Source organism: Dicentrarchus labrax, unplaced genomic scaffold (assembly GCF_905237075.1).
Source record: "Dicentrarchus labrax unplaced genomic scaffold, dlabrax2021, whole genome shotgun sequence".
Classification (NCBI taxonomy): domain Eukaryota; kingdom Metazoa; phylum Chordata; class Actinopteri; family Moronidae; genus Dicentrarchus; species Dicentrarchus labrax.
Window position 1 is genome coordinate 3531113 of NW_026136717.1, and position 26515 is coordinate 3557627.

The following is a 26515-nucleotide window of genomic DNA, read 5'->3' on the forward strand; positions in this document are numbered from 1 at the left end:
AGCTCTCCTGAAGATAAGATAGGAGTCATTTTCTAAGTTAAGAAAGTTGATGAAAAGCTTTTTTACCCTAGGCCTAAAAGTAGTTTCAGATGTGTGTCACTAAGAATTTCTGGTCATTTAGGACTGATTTCCTACTCTGAGACACTTATAGAGCTGGAGATAAATAGAGGCCATGATTTCGAATAATGTCAGTGTCACTCCATCTTAGAACTTATGCCCTGAAGTGTATTTCATTCCATTTTGACAATAATGTTAGGGATTACTTCATAAAATGAAAATAGCCTCTTATTTGTACACAACCAAAATATTATGATTGTAGAATTCTCTTATTCTCTTTTCAACAGATCTAAGAGATCTTTAAGATCAATATTCCAGCTTGACTGTCAACCTTATGTAAAAGGATCACAAATGTATTTGCCTGGATTTGTACTAATTTTTATTTTTCCATCCAAAATTGTATTTATTACCTTCACAATTTTGACTCAACATGTTTCCTGTGATCTGATCGGACATTCAGGGCCAGAGGTATACCTTGGTGGTAGACACAGCAGCCAGGCCCGTGACTCCAGTTCTCTCCCTTTGCCACCAACCCCCATGGGTACCATTAAGTACCCCTCCACCTGGGCCAGGGACTCATCTTCCCTCCCCATGTACTCTGGTGGGGCTGAAGGGAGTGGTGGTGTTGGTGGTTGTGGCAAGTACTCACCCACACCAGCAGGTGGCAGTGCAGGCTTGTCTTTTCACCTAAACCCCACCACCCTGGCCATGCTGCAGCAGCACAACTACATCCCTTACTTCAGAGGTATCAAAGCACGATAAGACCGAGACCTGGTCCAATACAGAAAATGGACAACGTGCTGGAATCATTGCTGTTGTCAAGCATTAGACAGAAACAAAATTCGTCAGCATTTTCAAGAACTTCCACAACGGTAATATTCCCAAGGGTCCCAAGGTGTTCTTCAAGCTGAGCAGAAGCCTGCAACCCTTGGATTTAGGTTTAAAAAATTTACCTTTAGAAAACCTGTAGCTAATTTCCGCACAGCAGCAAGGTCCACTCTGTATTTGACTGAGAAGAATGGAGTGCTGTGATACAACCACTCAACTGACTTCACTTGGCATGGACTGTGGTTAAGCACCAAATTAACCATGTGTTGGAAACTCACACTCTGGGTCTTTCAGTCTCTCGGTTCACCATAAACCCATGAGTCATAATAGGAAACAGAACGTCTGACCTTGTGTTTGCCGCATTTGGGTCTGTGACCATTGTTTGATCGCTCATGATGAAGATTTATTTTTGTTCATTCTTGAACCAAAGCCATGAAACTGCTAATGCTATGCACGATACCACACGTCCCTGAAATCAACATCACAAACCAGTACTTTACACATTGCCCTTGCACGATGCAACCCCTGCAGAAAGGCTTATCCAACCACTTCCCTTTGCTTCATTTTCTCCCAATCCCCTTACCCTTCAGGGTTCAAACAGGAGCCCCTACCTGACCCTAAACCTAGGACATCCCTGCATCTCAGTTTACCTCCTCCTAACGGTAAAAACACCAGTAGTCTTTCTCTTCTCTGTGTCTCCCCTCCCTTATTAGTATGGTTAGCAGGTTTTGTGATGTTGTTGTCCGGTATCGTGGTGTTGTCGGGTTTCATGGGGTGCATCAAGGTACATTCGTAGGACCACTCAGTTTTCTCATTCTGCTTGCCCTGTTCACTTGTGTCTGTGGACGTGGTTGTTGTCGTGCATGGTTTAACTTTATGTAGACTTGAGTGTGACCCTGATGCATTTGGCATTATGTTTTAGAGGACAGTTAAGGGGGATTTTATTTTTGTGCTTGTCTGTTCAGATTGTTGACCTAATTGTTTGCCTGCCATTGACCTTTAATCTACCCTGTTGTTTTTCCTGAATGATCCCTTGCACATTGTCATGTGTTAAACTTTAACCTTTGGTGTTAACCTGCTTTTGTCCTTGATGTAAATCTGATCGAGAGTGCAGGCTATGTGTTTTGATGACTGATAAACAGACACATTAAGGTTTGCAGGCAGGGTGAAGAGAATCATTGGTGTGGTCTGTTGTTTTGGCAGAGGCACAAGTAAGTACCTTATCAGCAAATGCATTCCTTGGAGACAACTCCTTTGGCCAAGGCACTGACAAATACCAAAATATAATGATTAGTCAGCATGTTTTATTGGAGACTCTCGAGAACTATTACAGAGAGAGGTATACTAGTCATCTGCAAATGTTTCATCACTATATTTTACAACAGGTAGGAGTACTGCAATTAAAAAAACACACTATTCTATTCTATTGGCTACACCATTGTACTTACCAAGGTAGTTGCTGAGATCTATGAACGAGTGGTCAGACCGTCATACAGGTTGGAAAAACCCCCAAATCTGTTAAGGCAAATTTCTTTGACTTTGCTTATACTATTTCCAAGATCTCATCAATTATTTTGGTGAGTACAGGATCAGTTTTTTCTTATATTTTTTAAATATATCCTTTGAGCTTTTTGCCTTTAATGGATAATGACAGCTGAAGATAGACAGGAAAGAGGGGTAGAGAGAGGGGATGACATGCAGCAAAAGGCCACAGGTCAGATTTAAAACCCATGGCCGCTGCAGCAAGGACTCATCCTTGGTACATGGCACCAGGTGAGCTATAGGGTGCCCCGAGTACAATGTTATTATGACCTATAAACCAATGGTCAGATAAATAAGTGATCATAAGTAATCACTTCCTCACTGAAGAGATCAGCAAACAGCCTTACCATTAAACTTGATTTTTCCATCTGTGGTGTTCCTTCCAGACATTACTTTACAGTTTAATGTCATGATTATTCATTCAGCACACCTCACCAGTTTTCTCCATTCTGCATTAGTGAAGATAGCCTAGATTATTGTTAGAGTACAGCATTTAAAAGGTAAATTTTGAATAAAAATTAATGGCCCTAATTTGAAGACTTCCTACAGCAGGGCCATTTTCATTTATAGATATCGTTTGCCTCAAAAGGGAAATTATTTTGCACTGTACAGAACCCTTACAGTAGGAACACTAACATATGCTTGCTTGGAACATGACTGATTAAAAGGAGGAGGTAGAGAGGGAAACAGCATGAGCTTCCTCTCAAACATTTGCACAGAAAATCACGAACACGCGGTCCAGGGTTTTGGTGGTTTTTCCATGACAGGGTGGAGAGGCTGAGAGGGAGTTCTCCGATGGGGAAGATGAAAGCGAGGAGGGGGAACGTAGGAATGAAATAGCCCGAATGGGCCGAGCTGTAATTTGGGGTCTGGTTGCCAGTTGCAGTGGCATGTAACACAGTGCGCCGCTAGCCTTGTTCAGGCCCTAGCGGTTCCTAACATGCCGTGAAAGAGGGATATTTGTTTTCATGCAACAGGCTTGTGCTTTAATGAGCTATCAGGTTTCTGCAGATCATTTTCTGCGGTAGTAAGACTTAAGCAAGACTCAGGCTACTTAGATGAGTTTTCTTATGATGGAAATTGATGAAGAGTTGAGGAAAGGACCTGGCAAGAATGAATATGGCATGCTTTTGTTTTTATCTCCCTGATTCCTTGTAAATGATCCCAAAACCATCTTTTATATCTTGTTATTCTGTTAATGGTTTTTGATTAATGAATGGCCTTCACCTTTTGTCAAATATGTAATCCTTTCACATGAATTATAAAGCATCTCCTCCCTAAACTTTGCAAGCCTCCAACACCTCCTGCTTTAACTCCAGATGTTTTGTATGGAGGATCTGCCCTACATTTAAACCTGCACTAACAGTACTCTGGTGTGCGTTTATGGGCATGTGTACGTTTGTGTGTGTACGTGTAGGAGATCACTCAGACCAGCACTAACAGAACTGCTGTGTTTGAGTCAGTGATCTCATCCACTTGCATCCAGATTGCTGCCGATGGTTCCTCACTGTCTGGGGGGAGGAGGGAGTGTGTGTTCAATCAGCTAACACTCTCTTTCATGCACACTCTCAAACTCTCTCTCTCTTTCTTCTTCAATCTCTGGATGTAGAGTGTTTATTACTTTTGGCCTTAAGGGTGTCAGTGACTCCATCACCCAGCTTGCCTGTAATGTAGCACAATGGGGTGGACCCCTGTTGTGATCACAGAAACAAAACACACACATGCATGCAGTCAGCAAAATCTAAATCTCACACAACAAAACACATAAAAACTAGACAAAAGTCATATAACCAATAGGGTACAAGTCACTTTGGTGGCCATTATTTTGGCACCTTCACATAAACTAATACTAATAAAATCGGTTATTTTGCAGTGTAAACTGTTAAGTGATGAGAACAAAGTCTCTGTGATCCTCCAGTGCTTCCAGATAAACCATTGCTCTGGCCCAGCAGTGGGAGGTAACTTTTGAAAACAGTATAGAGCGGAGCTGCTTTACAATTCAAATAAGCTTTTCAGAACAATAGCAGCTCCTCTTCAACAGCTGTTCCCAAACATTTCAGGGGACTTCCCAAAACCAGCAGTCCTGTGGTGTGCTATAGATGTAAAAATGAGCTGGGTTTATCCTGTACAGAGTTGCGGGGGACTGGACCCTGCCCCAATTCACTTTGGGCAGGAGGCAGCATACATCCTGGAAAAGTCCCCTGTCTATTACAGGACACATTCACATTCACACGAGCAGCAGCTCAGCACCTTTTTCACCAGGCATCCACCAGATCTGAAGTATTTGCGTGAAGTATTTTGCCAGTGAAGTTAGAAACAGCAAGAACATTTTAAATATCCATTGGTCCTTTTTATGTGTGGATCAGTTTGAAACCGATTGATATACTATTACTAGTAATACTAGGATTAGTATGTTGTCCTGTTGGCTTCATCGGATCATAGGCTCTGAACTGGAGCAAGTGACTGAGGTAGTACACTTGTCAACCAGTAACACTCATGGAGGACAGAAACCTTCCGTGGAGCAGGAGGGCAAAAGCTCACTTGATCTTGATTTTCAGTATGAATGTTATAATAAAAGATGGGCCTCATGATCCCTTAAACCTTTTGTGTTTTAAGCAGGAGTTGTCAGAAAAGGTGGTGTAAATGGCTCATGGCGGCCAGGCATTCATAGGGATGTTGCGCTTTGATCCTGTGTGTCTGAATTGATTCCCTCGGGCAAATTGCACAGAGCCCACCCATTTACATCGACCATGCAAGTGTCATACAGCCAAGATCAGTATCTTCAAGTCTTGGAGGGTCTGTTATTGGGTCTCTTTCACAAGTGAGGGTAAAAGAGTTTGTGATATTGACAGCAAGTTAGAAGCAGCAGTAGTAATTCTGGCTTGACATTGCACTACAGTCATCAAGCTTTGGGTAAAATGAATAAAACACTGCAAAAGAGAGGTTTCTGTGAAGGGTAGGTGGTCTAATTTAATAGTACTTTTTCAGGTACCTAGCTTGCTTTCCTGTGGAGGTGTTCCAGATGTGACAGATTTGCCAGAGACCTAGGATACTTGCTTAGGGATGGTATGCTATACTATGCTAAAGTGGTAGCATTTGAAAATACTACAGGCTTATTTGTGTTTCTCACCATTTAACAGATCAGTAGACCAGGAGGATTCTCTATCAAAAATTCAGTGAATTTGTTCAAGACATTGTTTCAGAACAGTAAATATAAGTACAGTAAATGGCTGGGTTATCAAGTCACCTGCATCATTGTAATAATCACAGCTTCATGTTTGAGATTTATCAATATGCTTACCATAACGCTGCCTTTTTGCCCCCCTATGCCCTTTGTTTTCTCCAAAAACCCTCTCCCTTTTGCCTCTCATATCCAATGCCCACCAAACTCCGTTCCCAACTGGAGGTAGTGAAAGTGGTCGGAGTACCCCCAGCTTATCCACCTATTCTGATGGCAAATCCCCCTCCTCCACTTCTACATACATGGCTGCTCCCCGGCATTTCCACATACCAGGTAGGCCATATCTGCACCGCTTGGCTCGCAACTCAACTTTTCATTTTTCCTACTTCTTTACACTATTTATAGAGTATGCTGTCATTAGTGACCTGGAATTATAATTATAATGAGATCATAACAAAAAAAGAAACAAGCTTTCCAAAAATAATTGGTCCCAACTTTACCACTACAATCTCTCTCTGAGTGGTAAATGATATCATACTACTAACACCAAGCTGAACAGCATTGTTTCACTGACCTGTGGTTGAAAGGTTAAAGTCAAGTTGTTTTATCTCTAACCTGCCCAGCAGCGATTACTACAGCAAGGTGAAAATCAATCAACCAATGGAGGTTAGGATGTATAAATGTAGGATTTTTACTTGGTGTTCAGCTACTGATTCATGTTTAACAAGTAAGCTAACTTTGACCAGATTAGACCTTTATTTTCCTGTGCATTGGACCGCTTTCTTTCCAGGTACATGCAGAGAATTCTTGTGAAACTGTCATGTGTAGCATATGGGCCCTCGTGGATGAACAATTTCATATTCTTTCCTAAACCTGTTATGTTTATTTTAGGTTTGCTTATATGAGTGTTCCAAGTCCGATTTAGCAAACCATTTTAACTAAAAAAACGTAAAAACTCTTAAATAGCGTGTTTCAACTTGATGAACGCCACTTGTACACCAGTACATTGTTTTTGGGTAGTTTTTCCACAAGGTGTCGCAGCAGAGCCATATAATATATACATATATAAAGAACAAATGGCTTCATCTGATGTCAAGGGATTAACTATTTACACGATTAAACACCTACACCACTGTTGGTATGCTACAGCTTTGGATTTTATAACTGCAGACTAAACTACAGAGCATTTAGCCCCATTTGTGACCTCCGGACTACTGTGAATTTGAGGAGAAAACACTAAGTACGAGGGAAGTTCACAACAGTCGACTTGCCTTTGTCTTATGGATTGTTTCCTAGGACTCTTTCCTCTCCCATGTCCCTACTGTTTGCTAATTTCAAAGCAATTTTTTCTTGACACAGCAATGATCCGACATGAGATTGCATCACTTACAATTATATTTACAGTATATTGGGACAGGAGTTGACGCTAAACAGTATATCCTTCATTACTTCCAGTCCAGTCCAGGAAAATACGTTTGATTCAACATATTGTTCCCATTGACAATTACACTGTCAGTCATGCAGAGGAAAAAAAAAAACCTCCCATGTTGGAAGCAAGTTAAGTGGAAAAAACAGCCAGCGATTATCCACTTAATGGCCTTCATAGTCATCGTCCTTATTGCTTTTATATGGATATTGTTTCAGATGCTGGCAGGCACTGAAACAAGCCAGGGAAAAAAACCCAGATGTGTTGTTTTATTGTGAGTCATGTTTCTGCTGTGGCTTAATGTGTGACAGTTGTTACTAAGCATCTCTGTCAGAGGCCTGTCTGGGTCCACTGACACTAAAATGGATTAGATCAGCTTTAGGGTAAAACATGCTGTCCCCATTATCCTCCAGAGGCACTTCATCTAACAGTACAGTTAATGCAACAAGACTTCAATTAACTTTCAACTTTTCCTCTGTTGTTGGGATGTTTATACTATTAATTTAGGTGGCCTTTTTGTTTTAATTTGAAAATCTCCCCAAAGAATGCTAATACAACTAGACTGTTTGATGTCTGGGGACCATGTGTGGTTTCAGATATTATTCTTTGAGTGTCACTGAATTGTTCTGCATCAAATAACCTCCCATTCAACAAAGACCAATGATATATGTTGAATATGTTGCATGAGTTATATTAAAAGTGTTGATGTTTCTGATGTGCCTTAAAAAAATGACAAATGATGTCTCTACTGCGACCCCCCCTCTGCTGCTTCGAAATACCTCATCTCTCAATAACTGCTAACTCATGCTTCTTTTTCTCCATTCTCTCTCTTTCTTTCTCTCCCTCCTATGTTGGCTTCTTCCATTTTCTTTCCTCTGCGTCTGTTCCCATCTTCAGAGACTATGGTCAAAGATAATATCTATAGAAAACCCCCCATCTACAGACAGCATGGTACAGTCTACTTCCTCGTTAACACTTCCTTCTCTGGTCTGGTCTCTGCACGATGTGTTGCATGTTGCCTGTCAAGTCACCTCCTCATCCGTTTATCCCAGTTCTCCTCCCTTTTTTTGCACTCGTCTAGTAGACCCCATGGATCTACATGCATAGGGCTGGTGTAAGAGCACTGCACCCATTCTATGTTATATAATCAACTTAGACAAGTGCAGAATCTATCAAGGTTGAACATTTGGATGGCGGGCAATGTTGTGACAAAATTAACAAAAAAAAACCCCAAAGGTTTTGATTTAAGAAAGCAGACCGTTGATCTGCCCTGATTTCAGTTGTCTTTTGGAATAAAGTGAAATGCTTTGATGCTGCACTAGGCAAGGTGGCTATGTAAAAATACAGCAGATGATATAAGCCTTAGCAGGAGTTTAGGCCAAATTTGCCACAGCACTAAAAAGATACTGCGTTGGTGTGGGCGCCACTGGGCAGGTTTCTCCAAGCAGTCCCTCCCGGAAGTTGTGATTTTTTTTTTTACTATCACCGCAACCATTCCGCAAATTTGACCAGTCATTGTAGTTTCCTGTGCAAAATGGTGACGCATACGTCACCAAACTCACTTCCTTGTTTCTAGAAGATTAAGACCATGTGCAATTAGGCCTGATGAAATACATTCCAGGAAGGTCGGTTTGAGTAAGTCATGGCTCTCTGCATCCTGTTACAATCCATCAGTTAATGTTATTTTTTTGGGGCATTTTCACCTTCATTGGAAACAAGGGGGGAGAAATGGGTATGACATGCAACAAAGGTCCCTGGCTGGATTCAAGCCATGGATGTTGCAGTAAGGTTGTTTGAGTTTTAAGCATTTGGTTGCCCCAATATTTCTTTTTTTTAAACTGAATCCCCAGTCCTTCCCCAAGCTTAATCAAGTGTTTTAGATTACATCCACACTACCATGATTTCTACTCTGGAAATTACCTCATGTCTTGTTAAAACTCAGCGATTGTGTTTTAGTCTGGATGGGTAGAAACACATACTTTTGTAAACAATGGCTAATTAGGTCTTATTAGTCATGACATGTCATTTCTTGATTCCTCGCGGCCCTGTTATTTTCTGGCATGTTATCATGGACGGAGATCATTTCTGAAATAGTGTTAAAACAGAGATTGGCATTTTAAAAACATATTATTGTAGATGTAGCCTAGGTTAGGGTTTCCTCAAGGCATCAGTATGCTTTAGAGGGCTGTAGCTGATTGTTGAACCTATAGAGGGCAGTGCATCAGAAGTTCTGCATTACCTAATTAAATTGTAGATTTACACTTTTAACTAGAGGGGAGAGAAGGCTCTTTGATCTGGGTCTAGAGCTAACATCTTGCTGAGGTTTTATTAGGGGGTGATTTTGATTTTAATCTTAAAAACAAATTCATCATAATTGGACTTTATCTTTAATAAACATTGCCCAAGATTTCAATATCTGATTTGACACACTGATTACTCACTTTTAGAATGGGACTGATTGTTGGAAGTGGGGCCCTTGGGTGTTAATTTGCTCACTCCGTTCATGCATGCTTGCACTCATCTCACCAGCTCATTTGTTGGTTTTAGTGGTGATGCTATGACTGTGTGTCCACTGTGAGTGGTTGGGTACATGATTCACTTTGTATGGTGGCATTGGTGTTGTACCGATCACTGTTTCAATCACTGTGTCTCTCCCCTCACCATTGTTTGTGTGTCTAATCTATGGTGTAGTCTTTTCACTATAGTTGCCCTCAAGCTGTGTTTGCACATGGCAGGGTCACTCAAAACACACTGACATAGGAGTCCAAGGAGCTTTTACCACCTCTATCACATGAGGAAATATTCATCTTTTTTAATATGACAAGTAAATCAGCTGCATATGGCATAGTCCTACAGATTTATGAACTGGCTATGCATCCAAGCAGACGTGAGGTCACTGACAAGGCGTGTGCTGTCTGCCAAAAAGAGGGAAAAACATCTTAACCTGGGAGCTGTGTAAAGTGGTATTATGTTTGAATGGACTGCACATACGGTTTTGGGAATTTGGCCCATTGGTCAAGTTATCTGATACATAATAAGAAGGCTGTCACCAATGTTATCAATCTGTCCATCGTACATGCTGCTTTAACATACAGTATGCTAGGTGATCATGTGTGTTAAAAATTGTCCTGAAAGAAAGGAAAGGTAATTAGTCATTTGTGCACACAATGTCCAATTACTTTCATGGACCCCACAACGGAGGTCGTAACACACATTCACATAAAGTCAAACAATAGTTGATATTTGAACATACAGTATGTTAATGGAATGGTTAAGGTAACACTATTTTCTTGAACAAGCAAATAGGTATCAGGTAAATCTGTGTATCCGTGTCCAATATTCTGGACAAAACTGCATTAAATCCTGCTGATTTAGATTAGTTTCCTTGGCCTGACAACCTGAAATCACACTGTATTAGTGCACTGTATCAGTCTACACAATGATATATGTGCAGCTAATAGTTGCTAAAATGTCCAATGCAACAACACAACTGCATAAGACATTGTATTGAGGAGACAAAGACAAATTTAATGAGATCAGGAATGTACAATATTCTGAAGGTATGGATGCACCCATATACCAAAACATAGCTTCTAGCCTGCCGCTAACACACAGGCCATGAGCAATTGTAATGAGTCTCATAGGTGAATGCAGTTTTGTTTTGATTTTAGAGAGAGATTCATAGAATATATCTTTGACAACCCTGTAAGAGAGAACAAATTAAAAGGTGCTGGAAATAAAATCTGCATTTTGGCTAACCTCCTGTCCATTGTAGCAGTCCCTTTCCTCCACCCCAAATCACCACACTGTAATTCTGCCCTTGAGGACCGCCTCTTTGTGAAGTTCTCTTTCCTGATTGGATAAAGTGGGAACAGGATAGCAGAACATTTATTCCCTGTTTACTGCAGAACGGAGGGACTGGGAGACCATGTTACTGACTGAACACTGTTGGCTGACAGTGATGGCTATCATGGAGTGTAGAGCTATTTAACACTTATTTTACCTAAACAAATATGGCTTACAGCACCTTTAAGTAACCTGTGAGCTTGAATAAGTAATTTGTGCACAAAGAACATACTGAACATTTTTGTGATTGTCTAATCAAAAATTAATAAAGTTAGAAAATATAGATTTAGCCCTGTGGGTTAGGAAAGGAAACGAGTGTCCAAAATGGAAAGGGTTCATCCCCTGGGGAGCATGAATACACACAGTCAATTTCATAGCAATTTGCTAATTTAAGTAAGATATCTCATAAGTACAAGTGGACATCTTGGGGAACAATGATTATTAAGCAGATTTAATCGAAATCCAGCCATTAGTTATTAAAACAAAGTATCATGGACCAAAATATTTGTCAAGGGGTAGTTCTGACCAAGGCCAGGGGTTCAAATCATTTGCATTCCTCCTCATGGGACCATGGATATCCTGATCTAATGTCATCATAATCAGGACTGTAGTTCAGATATCTTGCTCTGGTGAACAATGGGTCAGACCCCCAAAACGTCACTGCAGCCCTGAAAGTACAATGTTGATACAAATGTTGGCCCTCTTTGACTGTACAGTTACACAGTGCATGTACAGTAGAGCTCCCTGTAGGTGCCGTCTGCAACTGATGATGTCATGGTCCGGGGTGATTTACTGTAGAGTTAATAGTGCAGCACACTGGAGCTGAGAGGCAGATGATCCAGCACATTAACTGTGACATCCTGTAACATCTGACTGTTTTACAGCTTCTAGAACATCCTGGCAGGATGGGGAGGATAGCAAGGTGGGTCTGTTGTGTGTGTGTGTGTGTGTGTGTGTGTGTGTGTGTGTGTGTGTGTGTCTGTGAGTCTTTATCTGTCTGTCTGTACATACCTGCCTCTTTTCAAGTCATTCTTTTAAACTTTGCAATTACTGTACATCCATTTACTAATTCACTAACTCATACTTTTCCATCATCCATCACCTCTTTCCATCTTTCTTGTCTCTGTCTCTCTCTCTCTCTCTCTCTCTCTCTCTCTCTCTTTCTCTCTCTTTCTCGCTTCCCATAGAGGACCAGTTGGATGATCTTAAAGAGTGAAATAGATGGACACATGGGTCCAGAAGACCTGGATCCCCGCAAGTCCACCTGCAGTCTCCCCACTGACACCTCCCAGCCTAGTGAGTACCCAGTCACATGCTCAACCTGGTGTAAGTGCAATGAATACAACAATATAGTGTAAAATAAAAATAAAAATATATTTTCTTTCGCTCCAGATTTCCCCTACAATAAGTCTGCTTCCTTACCCGGATATGGACGGAACGGCATCTACAAGGTGGGCCTTAAAGTAGTAGCCTTAAATAATGTAAAACCAAAGAAGAAACAAACAAAAATCCTCAACTGAATGTAAGAAATGTGCAGTCCACTGGGAGAAGAGAAAAGGAATTCAAGAGACTACAAATACCATAGCTCAAACTTGAGTCCTTAAAGAAAAACTCTTTGTGTTTTACAACTGGGGTTTATTTTCACAGCGATGGACATCAGTTCTATCCTTTAAGGTGAAGTTGGATAAATGGATCTAACAAGGCAAGAAACATGAACTGTCAGACAGTGAAAAAGGATATAAACAAGCTGACAGGTTGCCAGAGAATATAAAGCACTGTATATAGAAGTAAAACAAAGGGAGGGTACCAATACCAATCATCCTTCATTGTACAGGAACGTGCTACAGTGGTAGCTGAGGCAAGACCTCTAGAAACTGTGATTGGTACACAGTTTGCTTCTGTCTTTGTGTTCTCTTCCAATTATGTTTGACTAACCTGGAAGTTTGTCTGATCTTCTGACTGCCTCGTCTACTTGGTCTCCTTCCAAAATCATCAGCTTGTTCAGTGGCCCTCCATTTCAAAATATAACACTGTAGATATCCATCTAGCATCTGTGAATGTGAAGGTCAGGTGGTGTAGTATAAAGAGCAAGAAGGTCTGCATATGGAGGTGGTGGGGTAGATGGCTGGATGCTGTTCATGGCCACTGACCAAGTGGCAGTATTTGTTGTACCCGTTGGATCTATTTAGCGATTGTGACATGTTCCAAGAATGCAGAAATGAATTTGGTGAGCACAGCGTTATCATAACCAACAGAACCAATGGCTGAAACTACAAAAATAATCCCTAGTCTTCCTATAACCCAATTAATAACCTACCTAATCATCTAAACCCTTCCCTGTCCCATCTGGAAACCAGGATTTGTATATTTCCACTAAGCCAACATGACACAATATCCTTCCCCAAATTAAATAATAACCAGCCCCAGAGTCCTTTGTTCCTGTCCAATTCAAGTCTGGCATGATAAAGCCTGGACCCAAAGCTTGGGCAAGGCTTCAGTCTCTGCAGGGGGTGCGCTTGATTTGCGTTGGCTGTCTTACATAGAACTTAGATCATTTCACTGCAGAGTGACTTGTTAAGGGAAATGGGGTGTGTCTGTCACCATAGCGAGGAGATTAAACCAAGCCCACCAAAGAATTAGAGAAAAGAAAAGAAAGAGCTGTTAGGAATATCTGACAGTAGTTAACTTATAGGGCACTAGGTAGTACAGTCTCCCCCACCCCCCGACCCCCACCCACCCTCTACTAATCAACACAGGAGACCTCAGAGCAGCATTAAAGACCATTTAAAAGTTTTCCTTCTTTTTAAAATTCAACCTCCCTGAGGTTTTCGCTCACAGTTTTGGTATCAGGTTACACGGGTCAGTCCGTACCATTCACTCCACACAACGCAGAGCTCCGGTTTGTTATGAGGACGTTGGGGGTATTTAGTCTATCATCCACTGATGGGATATTGCTGCTCCCCCTCTGTGTTTGTTGATGGATAGAGGACAGGCAGACAAAACAGAACCGAGAAGGAAATGAAAGATCAGGAGCCACGACGGATTCGTGGCGCAAAGTATATTGAATAATTTTTCACTCGCTGACATTACTGGTTAGTGTTGTTGACATGGTGGATTTAGTGTGCTGGCAGAAGAACGAAGGAAGAGTTTCTTCTATTAAACGTGGAGCTATGAAACATTATACTTGTAATATACAGTATCTTTGTGCGAACACATTGCTCATATACAGAATAACAGTGCTCAGTCTCTGTTTAAAATTAAATTGCATTTAATTGTGTGATTTTTTTCAGTTATAACATACTGATAGTAATAGATTATATCTACAGACACAATTAATGGCTCTGTGACACTGTTAGCACAACAGTGCTTTGAGCTAAATGCTAACATCAGTGTGCTAACATGCAATGGTATTATGTTAATCTTCACAAGTAACATTCACCATGTTCACCATATTAGTTTTTAGCATTTTCATATTTGCTGCTTGAAACACAAAGTACAGCTGAGGCTGATGGGAATCCCACAGTGTTTGCAGGTATTTTGTCATGAACCAACTTATTACCCAAAAGGAAGATATTTCCTGACAGCTGTCAATCAGAATTGTTTCATTTCAAACAGTATTTGCATGAAGCAGTACACTAACTGATCCCCGACTGACAGCAGCCGTAAACACAACAGATAAAAGCCTCACACTTTGAAGAGCAACAATCATTAGTTTTTTAGGTAATGTCAATCTCGGAAGCTTTTACTGTCTGACAGCGATTTAGCCTCTGCAGGCAATGTTTCGGGGCTTCTGGTGTAGCCAGTGGATATCCAAATAACGGATAGCAACTTGATATGGATACTTGATTGGATAGAGGGCGAGAAAGACACATTTTGGTTTATCTCTATAAACAGATATCTAGATATGAATACAGATAAGAAAAAGAGAGCTAACTAAAGGCTAAATTGTTCCAGGATTTTATTTTTGCCAATGCGTTGTGCCTCTTTTGTTCTCAACACAAACTGTTTATCTGCAAGCATAGACTGAGCTGACAACAATCGAAGTCCGCTTAAAACGCAAATGGTCGACACTACTCAAACAACAAACCTTATCTACAGATACTGTATGCAGATATGTTTAATGTCTCCTCTCTACAAGCATACAGTAGATACATGCAGTAGAACCTTGTACTGCACCTTTGATTTTTGAACGAGCTACCAAACCAACATTCACAGGGAGCAAACACTTTCTAATGTCATTCCTTCTCTCTCTTTAGTCACTTTTTACTCTCTCCAAACTAAGTGATGCAAGCTCGCTATCATAAGACTGTGTCACACTCACTTCCTATTGGTCACCCTGAAAGAATGTGAGCAAATCAAGTGCAAAAGCAATGACTAAAAGGCTTTCAGATGCACCCTGGCTTTGATAAAGAACAGCAATGTTCTTGGAGGCATGGAGCAAGATCTGAATGATGGTCTAACTGGTCTCTGTTTATATGTGTGTGTGTTCTTACAGGCTGCTGAGATGGTGGAAGATGAAGTGGACCCAGACTCCCAGAGCTGGGGAGGCATGAGAGGTGAGACTGACAATAACTTACTGCTGTTACTCGTGCTCTTTGTTGTGTTCCTCCTAATGTTAGTGGTTTTCAAGCTTTTTCGGTGTTGTAATGTTAATAGGTGTGTCAGCTAAATGCGTACATACAATACATACAAACTGTATACTAGCTGATACCAGCAGGAAGTGATGCTGGCTGCAGTTCAGGCCCGGTAAAGCATCAGCTGATGTCTGTGGGTCAATGACTACAAAGGATTGCAACCCCAATATTAAATATGATGACTTTAAGAATGATTTATTTAAATAATTTGTTAAGCAAGAATGCTGGAAAGTCACGACATCTTCCCAAATGAAAACAAAATGTTGCTTTTGTTTATCTATTTGACAGTAAATTTAAGTTTTTTTACTGTTTCCACAAAACTTTGAGTCATCTTTGGCTCTGGGAAATTGTGATTTGTGAGTATTTTTAAGAATATTTTGACATATAATAGATAAAATGATTAAAAACATGTTGTGTTGAACGTCCTTAAAATAAAGTTGAAAGTTGTCAGTTTGACCTTATAGACAGAGTTGAGATGTCAGATTTAGGCTGGTTGGTTCCAGAAGAAAATTACCAAATCTCTTCTTTAATTCTCAAATCTACCTTTTATTGGGAAAATGTAGACAGCTGTGTTCATTAAATACAACAACTTGTTGATATTTAATAGCCTTTTGAACAAACTCTGGCAAGAAACAGAGATTGCCCCAAAAAAGATGTTAAATGACATTCAGCTGAACACTCATTTAGGTAAAACAATTTCTGCAATGAAGCCTTTAATACCTATAATACCTTTAATAAAAAATATAAAACCAGGGTTCGATTCTTGAGCTTCTACAGTATTACTCAACTTGTATGTACTCTCTCTGGGTCTTTATAATTGCAATTAATGACAAAACACTGCATAGTTGACTGTTTTACTGAATTAATCCAATTCAATACATTGAGCCAGAATGTGACAGTGAAATGAATAACTGCTGAATGTATTAGCATATGTATACTTAGTTTTTAGCTTCCTTTAGCCGTTAGCAATAGAACTTTAAACTCAGGTATTGGATGTTTCATATGGAAATTATACGAAGGAGAAGTTAATTCTTTAATCTACTTTTTATGTGCACAGATATTTTTTAACATAGTTGCGCATCTCTTGTACTTGAGATTCAACCGGGAGAATTTCATGGACTTCTAAGCTTTGGAAGTGCACCAATATCATTCACCTAATGTTGTCTTGGCAGAAAATGAACTGGACTTTTACTTCCAGAACCATGGACTCTCAAAATAACTTAACAACTATATTGCTTCTATAGGTTAATCCAAAAGAGAACCTTTTCCTCCAGATAATAGTATCAGCTAAAATCTTACTATGAAATGGGAAAAAGGCCTGTGTCATCTTTCCTTTAAGTACAGATCTAAGGTCAGTTTACAATCCCTGATTACATTGTGACCAATCACGCAGAGCCCTGCAGCCCTGGCTCCAGATCAGTTACTGGAGGTAACAACGTGGAGAGGTGATGTCATTTTTCCAGCTGCAGAATTATTGGTGTGTGTTTACAAGTGTGTGTGTGTGTGTGTGTACAGTCCTGGCTGTATCTTAGGCAAAGACTGAGTTGACATGATGCCAACCTCATAACTGTGTATTCGTGTGTGCAGAGCAACCGTTTATAATGCTTTTGACGCCTTTGAAACCCAATATTTTTGAAGAGATTTGAGTCCACAAGGTGTAATTTATTTTCAGGCTCTATTATGGTAGTTTTCATAATGGCTCTGCTATTCAAATAAAAACTCATTGTTCCACCAGGTTAATTCTCTCTTTCTCTCTCTCTTTCCCTCCCTCCCAGAATACAAGGTAAGATTTCCCTCATTTGTTAATGCTTTACAAATAATATTCTTGGCAGCTTTGTTGAACATTGGATTATAATTGTACTCACTAATAAATCTCCCACAATGCTTACTTTGTGTGTGCCAGATCTACCCTTATGAAATTCTGGCAGTGACGCATAGAGTGAAAGTGAAGCTTCCCAGAGACGTAGATCGCACCAGACTGGAGGTAAGCTCTAATCTTCTTCTCCCTGCTCTGTCGTTTCCCCCCTTCTTACCACAGGTCATTAAAAGCCTGAGAAAATGTTAAACCGGGGTTTAAAGAATGACTTAAAGAATGATGCAGTTTTGGTAAGGCAACCAGGCAGCTAAGACAGGTGGGATAAAAAAAAATATCAGCCCAAGCTTAGAGAAGTGCTATCTCCAATTTTTGTAAAGGTGGATAAATGATTTGAGGTTTTTCAAAAACAGATACATGATGTATGGTCAAAAGCATGTGGACAGGGCTTTTTTGTGTACTTGAGCTGGATTTCATGATTTGGGCACGGCCCTTAAAGGTTTCAGTATGCTTCAGATAAAGTGAGTCAAATTGATTGAATGAAGACAATTCAATTGATGAAATTGCATTTAGACTATCATGTGGGAGGATAACATTTGCAAAAAATTTGCCTGATCAGTTGAATGAATAAATAAACATAGAAAAACAAAACAAATATGTTTTTGTGTTTCTGTTCTTGTTTCTAAAAAGAACAGAAAGAAGGCTGAACTTGGAGAATTTGGACCTCTGTTTTTCTAAAATCCTGCTACAGCGCTTCATTGTGAGAGCAAAAGAGGTGGAACACATTGGCTGAAATGCAATCTAGAAACCCATCGCCTATCGTCTGACACTTTATTAGCTTTTTTTGAAAGGTTGTTTTGTAATGTCTCGCACACAAAGTTGCTAATCGGACTGCAGAGAAGGTCTTCTACAGTGGATAGCCCTTAAACGTTGGCTGTTGCCCCCAGAGACAATGGGTGGGTGGGTTCAGAGATTGGGAGAAATCTTAATTTTTACAGCATAGAATGATGGTGTCTGATTGGTCCATGACTGGCCTACACTAAGCACTGACCTTAACCCATTCCAACACCTCTGGGTGATGGTGCCTGGCTCAGTGAGTGCCCAACCTCATTAATGCTCTTGTGGCTGAAAGGAAGCAAATCCCTGCAGCCAGGTTACTAAATCTGGTGGAAAGCCTGAAACCAGAAGAGTGGAGGCTGTTACAGCTGATTAATGCCCATGGTTTTGGACTGACACACTCAACATGACATATGGGTATATTGCTTTTGGCTATTTGGTGTAGTTTACTGCAAGAGAACTTAGAGTTCAAGCTGTGACGTGCTAAATAAAGTCAATAAATTGTGGGATTTTATTGAATGTGAATATAATTGGCAGTAATATTGGTTTTACTTTCTGATGTTGTATCACATTACCTGCTCTTGTGCTGGGTCACGGCAAGTTTAACCCACATGCATGCCTTATAATAAAAAATTAAGCACAATTGGACTTAATGTCCCGTAATAACTAATTTCCTCCAGCTGTTATTCTTACACTACCCATTTACAGATTCAGAACTTTCATTAAGTTTGTTCGGCTGAAAACAGGAAATATTTTAGTCTGTAGAGAAGTCTCAAATAATGTTCCACATAGCATTAAAAAAAACATTTAAAAACTTCAAATTGTGGTTTGTGGTGCAGCACTGATGGTCCTCGTCTCCCCAGAAGAGTTTCATGAACCTATTTTAAAAGAAACACCCCCTTTAAAATATTTAAACCTTCAGTAACCCTAATATGAGAACTGCCTCTTAGCCTTTGGATTATGGGAATATTGTCCCAAGAGGAGTCAGACCGTCGGGATATCGGGGTGTTACTGACGCAAGAGATCCCTTTGTGGTTGGGATCACTAGACTGGAGTCATATTGTCATTAGTGTGTGTGTGTGTGTGTGTGTGTGTGTCAGAGAGAAAGATTCCAACCTCTGTTTCACCCACCACTGTCCCTGATCCTTGACTCCAAAGTGGTGTTGGTTTACCCAAACTAATCAGCAGCTAAACCCATATCAAAACTCCAACTCTGAGCCAAGAGGCACAATCATTCTGACCCGTTACTGGTGGCTGCTGTGTGAGGAGATGCTCAGACATATAACGCAGGAAGCTTTTGTGCAGGGACATTACTTAAGGGAAAAGTTCAATATATCTGAAGATACACTTGTTTTTATATTCTTTCAGAGTGAGATGAGTAGATTTATATACGCATATATATAGTTCCTATCAGCTCAAGTTACAGTGTGCTGACATGTGTCCTCACCTGTCTGCACCTGTACAACCTCAGTGCGTGTGTCATGTTTTTACTGTGATAGTGTTATTACTCCACACCACCGCAGTGTTCAGCCATCATCCAGTGGGGGTGGAGACTTGTTGTTCCAAGCAGCAGTTTTTAGTTCATTGTCAACAGTCAACTGTAGGTTGAATGCTAAAAAGTCTCTTTTCTGTGGAAATACTGAAGAACTATAATCTTTTGGCATAAGAATGCCTAAAGAAAATATGTGCAAAATATCAGCTATTGACAGCAATAAAAAAACAACTAAGAGGGATTAGACTTTTTCTACTGCTGAAAGAGCATCTCATCTCAGTTATCAAACATTTGTGGACCATGACCCTGTTTTTAGCATTATTTGTAGAAGTAAACATGAATTTGACTCATGTCTGAATGCCAAAATCTACAATTGGCAAGTTTGACAAAGTCCGATTTTTAAAAAACATAATGTTTTGATTCCTTAAAATAGATATTAAACTCAGGAACTAAATCTAATACTAAAAGTCACTTTAGCTCATTTGTGTTCTATGTAGGGAATCTGGTTTCATGTCTGTCAGATAAATGTTGACAATAGTAACAACAGAAGTTCCTGTCCCAAGTCTGAATAGAAATACAAGCTTATACAAGTGCGTGACTACTGTCTGAATGCTGGAGAATGAGAGAACCAGAGCTAATTTGGTGGAAAAACACTATCAGAGTACTTAAGCTCTGCTGTTCTAGTTCTGTCTTTAGCTCCAAACTCTCTACCCCAGTCAGTGCTGTCACAGCAGGAGTTGACAGCTAATAGAGAACACCTTTCATGATATCACTGATTGGGCTAAAAGCCATATGAGCAGTGGTTTTACCATCACTAGTAATGATAACTTTATTCAATAAATATTTTGAAAATCTAATCCTTGATACTCTCTTGTTGTTATTCTGTCAACATGGCAGATGAAAAATGAAAATGATCTGGATGTTTTTGCCTCAGGGAGAAAACCACATTCCTCCCTCTGTTGGTTGGTATGGAAACCAGGTGATTGGCTATCACACAGCAACAGCCTGCCTCTAAGTTACTATCAGTATCATTGTAGAGACGCACAACTGCTGCGCACAGTGCAGCCAACATTTTACAATAAAGTGGCGTATGCTGTTGTTCTGGGTCTAAATCAATACCATGCATGTTTTTGTTCCATGGTATATTTTTGACATTTACAGAGGACTTAGTGAGTGTCTCCAACATGAGCCAAGCTGGGTTTTGGATAACAGTTTTGTTTGGATCAACTTCTGAAGCACGGAATTGAATTTGGTGTGTTAAACCTCAATACAGAAGGCAATGTAACGCCTGCTTATGTGGTGAACACAAACATGTTGTTACGATTGGATGTCTTCTATATGAGAGCAATCCAAGAGGATGAAGCTGCTACTGATTCACCATAGGCTACAGCACAAGTGGGTGAGAAAAGTCAAGCTGGCCCGGCGGCAGAAATAATCTCATTGGTTCAAGTAAAAGTTTTGACTAATTGAGCCAAAGTACCACATGTTTTTCTGACTCAGTAGAACATGAGTCTCCCATTTTGTCATGACCAAACCTCGCCACAACCAATGTTACCTACTGTACAACCACATTAGCAAGCCTGGAGCAACACCGGTTTCCCAAAAAAGGGAAAATGAATTTTGCTTTGTGACCAGGCATTTAGAAAGTGCTACTTACTGGAAGAAATAGAATCTTTCTAGCCATACTAATAGTTAGCCTACCTAAGCTTCATACTACCAATACTTGTAGTAGTGTTGGTAAGCTAGATAGCCATTCTGGTCTTGATAGCTATCTTTCTAGCCAACCTAAATCAGCTAGGTTAGATAGTTAGCCTAACTAAGCTTGTAAATCGTGTTGTTAAGCTAGCTAGTAATGGTGCTAAGCTTGCTTGCCATCCTGTTGCCCTTAAAAAATAACAAATAGACCTTTTGAACAGCAGCCATGTTTTAACATAGGGTAAACCAATGATACTAACTAATGTTCTGTTCCATTTAGTGTAGCAGAGCCTTTCCAGTGAGCTGACATGCACCATAGCAGCACCCTGACTCTGTCTGAATGGAATAGAACCTTTATTAGTACCATTGGTAACAACTGTGTTTACCCTACTGTTTCATGTCAAAATGGCTGCTGTGCATAAGGTCTATTACACAGCCTAAAAGTGATTCAATCTATGTTTTAATGGGAGTAGAATCACAGTCTCTCTCCAAATGAATACTTTAATTCACTAGCTATAAAACGCACAATATCTGAACTCAGTACACTAAGGGATTCTGCTGTTACAACATTTACTTGATCTGGTATGGCCAGTAGAGCTCTCATGGTGACTAATATTAGCAAAAGTTAGCCAGCTTCAGATAGATATTCAGATAGATGACTGACTTTTAGACTCAGATGTACATTTTAGCATAAAGCACAAATGAACATTTCAAGTATTTTATTACTAAGGTACGTAAAGGTACAAGTACGAACCCATGTCAGTTTCTGTAATCTAATTGCAACAGCTATGAGGACGCTGTTTAGCAAAAGTTACATAATGTTGTTACCATTTACAATTTCATTACATTTTAACACTACAGTTCACCCTTTTCACAACCCATTAGCCAAGACAAGTTTTCATACCTAAACGACAATATGTCAATACATTTCAAATGACCAATGTGATTGCTGATCTGCCAGTACAACAGAGACACTGTGGAGCAGGATATCACCTTCATGGGAAAAATACACTTTGGCAATATGCTTATCCTGTTCTCCAGTTTTGAAGTTAGACTCCCAAGACACCTAACCATTCATGCAGAATACTTCTTATGGTGGTATAAGCACTGCCACCTTCATCAAAACATCAAATGAGGGAATATCTCTTAGAAAGATGCTGTTCCAGTAAAGTTCCTGAGAATATGAGAATCTATGGCAATAACTATTAAAGGCTGTTAGGTGGAGGCTTATGGTGGAATGAATCACTTCATGTTGTTTCTTTAATTTGTCACCCATCTGTAACTGTTTGTGCTAACAACCATTATTATGTTGCTGAGTGAGGACAGTTTCTTAAAGGTCCAGTGTGTAACATTTAGGAGGATCGATTGGCAGAAATGGAATATAATACCTTTGTTTCTCCTAAACAATTCATTGCCCGTTCTCATTCCCAGGTCATCAAATACAGACGCCAGCAGTGTTCAGTTAGTTGCAATCTGCAACTTCATTGCGAGATGGCACTAAATCCTACACACTGGTCCTTTAAAATTATGGCCTTCTTCATGCTCTTTTGTCCAAAGTAAATATATTTTTTCTGCTTGTGTTTTGCTTCTCCAGAGACACCTCTCTCCTGAGGACTTCCAGAAGGTTTTCGGCATGACCCTGGAGCAGTTTGACCGCCTGGCCCTCTGGAAGAAGAACGACATGAAGAAGGCGGCCCGCCTTTTTTAGACAGCAAAAAAGAAAAAGCAACATCTCAACAAGCATCCATCCTGTCTGGGAGGAAGCAGAAAAGAAAACCAACCCATCTGAAATATCTATATATGCACCGCCATGATACCCTTACTTTCCACCTGTAAACCGCCATGCCATCTGCCTGTGACGCCACGGGAAGGCGCTCCGTGCAGGAACATTTTCACGATGTTGAGGCAGCATCTATAGCTTTTTGTATGCAATGTGGCCCGAATGTTTGACTGACAACCTTACAGACGAGGGCGAGGAGCTGCGTTTGCATGGCCTGTGTTGATGCTCCTCGCCTCCCATGTGGTTTCTGCATCCTCCCCCACTCCCTCCCGTCTCACTGCTTTCATACACCCCGGCAAAAATAACAGCTTTTTCTAATTCTCGTGCAGGCCTCCCTCCAGGTTTCTGCGGTTCTGACTGTTTTATGTGCGCCTTCTTCTACTCTGTCAGTCTTGACTTATCTCCCCGTTTCTATCTCCAGTTCTTCATCAGCAGCTAGTTTGTCTTTTCACTTTGCAAGGGTTTATCATCTTATCTGCCTCGACATATCATTTGTTTGCTGCTCTGCCTTTTCTCTCGCTGTCACTCCATCATTTTAAGGTTTTCTTCCATGCGCTAAGTGACTGTTACATTGCCAAGCCAGTTCATTTTTACACCTTTGCCATTACTTTAGGACAGTGAAGAGACTGCAGACTGTCATGGCCAAAGACAGATATAAGAGACAGCACCATGCGTCTACGATCTTTTACTCAAAAAGCACCTTATCATATGCTTTTGTTTTCAATTTTCCTTCATGCTCTTTGCAATCAGAGAAGTTAGGAAAGACTGACTGGCGTAGTTTTGATATGCGTGCCCTGATATGTTTGAATGCGGTCCCATATCTTACACAAGCATCTCATAAATCAGCATGGATAGGAGAGCCAGGGCTGGATAGGGGCCACAACATGGCAGTGAATCACAGATAGAGGGGTGGGTAAACAAGGAGGAGGCCCTGCAGAGAGCATAAAGTTTCAGGGTGTGCAGTGGTGTCAAACATGCAGCATTGTCAGAGTGACCTACACTCACATCAAAAAACAAACAAAAGAAATTATTTTTATAAGCTATTTTTGACTTCTGGAAAGGATCATTAAAGCAATCATGCAGCTGAGAGAAATCATGATTTTGTTACCAGGGAAAAAAAAAAAGCCCATGCTGACTATGTTAAGCTTCACAGACCTGCAGCAGCACTTAAGCATAACAAGTGGGGTCTTGCTTGATTTAAAACCCAATACTCTAACTGTGTTATATCCTCTCAGATAGAGATTTAACTCTTTATATGTTTGTTGTTTGAGAGCATTGTTGCGTACAGTAAAAGCTCCACATTTAAGCTGAAGTCCGTCGGCTTTGCTTGATGATTTCTGGACCGATCAACTTGCCAACTAACATACCGTAAGATGTATGTGAACATATACTGGACATATACCAGATATATTTGTCTGTATACAAGCCATGGTGTATAACTCTTCAGGCATGCATGAGGGTGGGGGGAATGGTTCGTCCACTGACCTCAGAATAGAAGTGTATGAAAACATTATCATCAATGTGGTTTGAGTGATTGATTATTTTCTGGTTAAATCGTGTCAAATGAAATGCCCGGGTCAGCTGCTTACATTAGCTTGTGTTAGGTATTTATTTAATTGCAATATTAAGGAAGGGATTTTATTTTGAAACCTTAAAGGTGTAGTGTTGAATGAATAGTGTCACCAAGATGAGAGAGAGCTTTTTGAAGAGAAACATATCAAATTTTGAGTTTAATCTGAGTGTCAAATGAATTTTGCTCCTGTAAGTAACACACTAACTGTTGTCATAAAGCGTCATGTCCTCTTTCTAATATTCATCTGCTATTAAAGTGCTTTATCCAAACCACTGAGTCACTATGGATTGGAGTGCTTGAGTTTGTTAAATGAAAGTCTATTACTTATGGAATGACAATACATTTAAGTAAAATGTGTAACATATAGGTGTATGGATGTTTTTGTTTTATGTTTGATTATGTGATTCCAGTAGATCACTAAATATCTGGGAAAGCTCATGTAAAGCTAGAGAGGAAACAATGAAGAGAAGATATCCCTAGGGCAATGCATAAATATGTATGAAAACTATCTGTATAATACATTATATGTAATCAAACAAAATGTCCTTCGCTCATATTGCAATTTGAAGATACATCTTATAAAAGCTTCATAAAAACCACCTAGAACACTGAGAAAATGTAGTCCGTCCCCTCACTTAACACCACACTTCACCATGAAATATAATGATTAGAATCCTTCAGAAATTATTGTGTGACTCTATTTCCAATTCAGACATAACATATATATATATATATATATATATATATATATATCAGAAATTCATAACATGTTAGTTAAAATACACATTTTAGTCATGCCCCAAGGTTTTCACTCCGTCCTTTACAGTGATCACCCTACATGATCAACAAGAAGTAGCATCATTTGAGTCTCCTGAAGGCCACAGGAAGAGCAAAAACAGCTTCTCTCACTCTATTTTCTGTAAGTTTGACTACCCAAATTATTGCTTACATGTTAACATTGATGCTAAAAACCCTGGGAGCCAGTGGAGTCAGGACTGCCAAGATGGCGACAGCCAGAGCTGACCACACTGACATTTACAAGGCTATTCAGAAACCTATGGGTGACATCACAGAGGCTCCATTTTTAATGATACAGTCAATGGCGCAATGAGGAATCATTAGCAACATTACAAGTGCCCTACTTTCGGTTTCACCTCCAAATAAAGTGGTAACTACTCTGTCAAAACTGTTGGCTTGTTCACAACTTGTATGATTGTGTAACTGTCTTTCCCACTGGACCTATTTTTAGCAATGTCACCATGTTCCCAGATTTCAGCAGTTACTTTGGTGAGCACAACGTTGCAACAACTGATAGAACTGATGGACAGAGCAACAAAAATAAACCCAACTTGTAATACACCGCAGTTTTACTTTACATGTATAGAGGGATCAAAGTAGATAGGCTAAGGAGCACTTCTTCACCAAAGCAGGTATCAAAAAACAGGTGCTCTTTGGATCCATGAAACCAAAACAGAGGAGAGGTCATGAGTACATTGCCTTTGACAGGTGAAGATAGACAGAGGATAGATAGAAAAGGTTGGGGGGGGTAACATGCAGCAAAGGGCCGAAGCTTGGAATCAAACCTGGGCTGCTGTGGTAAGGACTCAGCCTACACGGGGGGCACGCTCTAGCAGGCCAGCTACCCTGTATGTTGCTTTGTGATTAGTAAGTCATAACCAAATACCAAGGCACACTGCTTTACAAAAATTAAAAAGCCTTTAATAATAGGCTTAATGCATAATGTGTTTACCATCATGTAGTATCTACAATGCATGGGCTTATTTTTCTGTTGGAAGAACAAAAAGAAAACT

General features: G+C 40.1%; 1 protein-coding gene across 2 annotated transcripts in view; it reads left to right on the forward strand.

The window, feature by feature from the left end:
* ablim2 (actin binding LIM protein family, member 2) overlaps positions 1 to 24973 on the forward strand; it is a 75620-nt gene extending 50647 nt beyond the window's left edge. Inside the window, exons 13-23 of one of the 2 annotated variants that reach the window (XM_051375309.1) lie at positions 518 to 802; positions 1476 to 1547; positions 5834 to 5941; positions 7932 to 7985; positions 11765 to 11802; positions 12068 to 12176; positions 12273 to 12331; positions 15376 to 15436; positions 17290 to 17297; positions 17418 to 17498; positions 22946 to 24973. In XM_051375309.1, coding sequence (XP_051231269.1) covers positions 518 to 802; positions 1476 to 1547; positions 5834 to 5941; positions 7932 to 7985; positions 11765 to 11802; positions 12068 to 12176; positions 12273 to 12331; positions 15376 to 15436; positions 17290 to 17297; positions 17418 to 17498; positions 22946 to 23059 — 989 coding nt within the window. In that variant the 3' untranslated portion in view covers positions 23060 to 24973. Of the gene's footprint in view, positions 1 to 517; positions 803 to 1475; positions 1548 to 5833; positions 5942 to 7931; positions 7986 to 11764; positions 11803 to 12067; positions 12177 to 12272; positions 12332 to 15375; positions 15437 to 17249; positions 17298 to 17417; positions 17499 to 22945 lie in introns of both variants that reach the window. The other variant, XR_007880307.1, reaches the window with a different exon arrangement.
* Positions 24974 to 26515: the final 1542 nt, after the last annotated feature.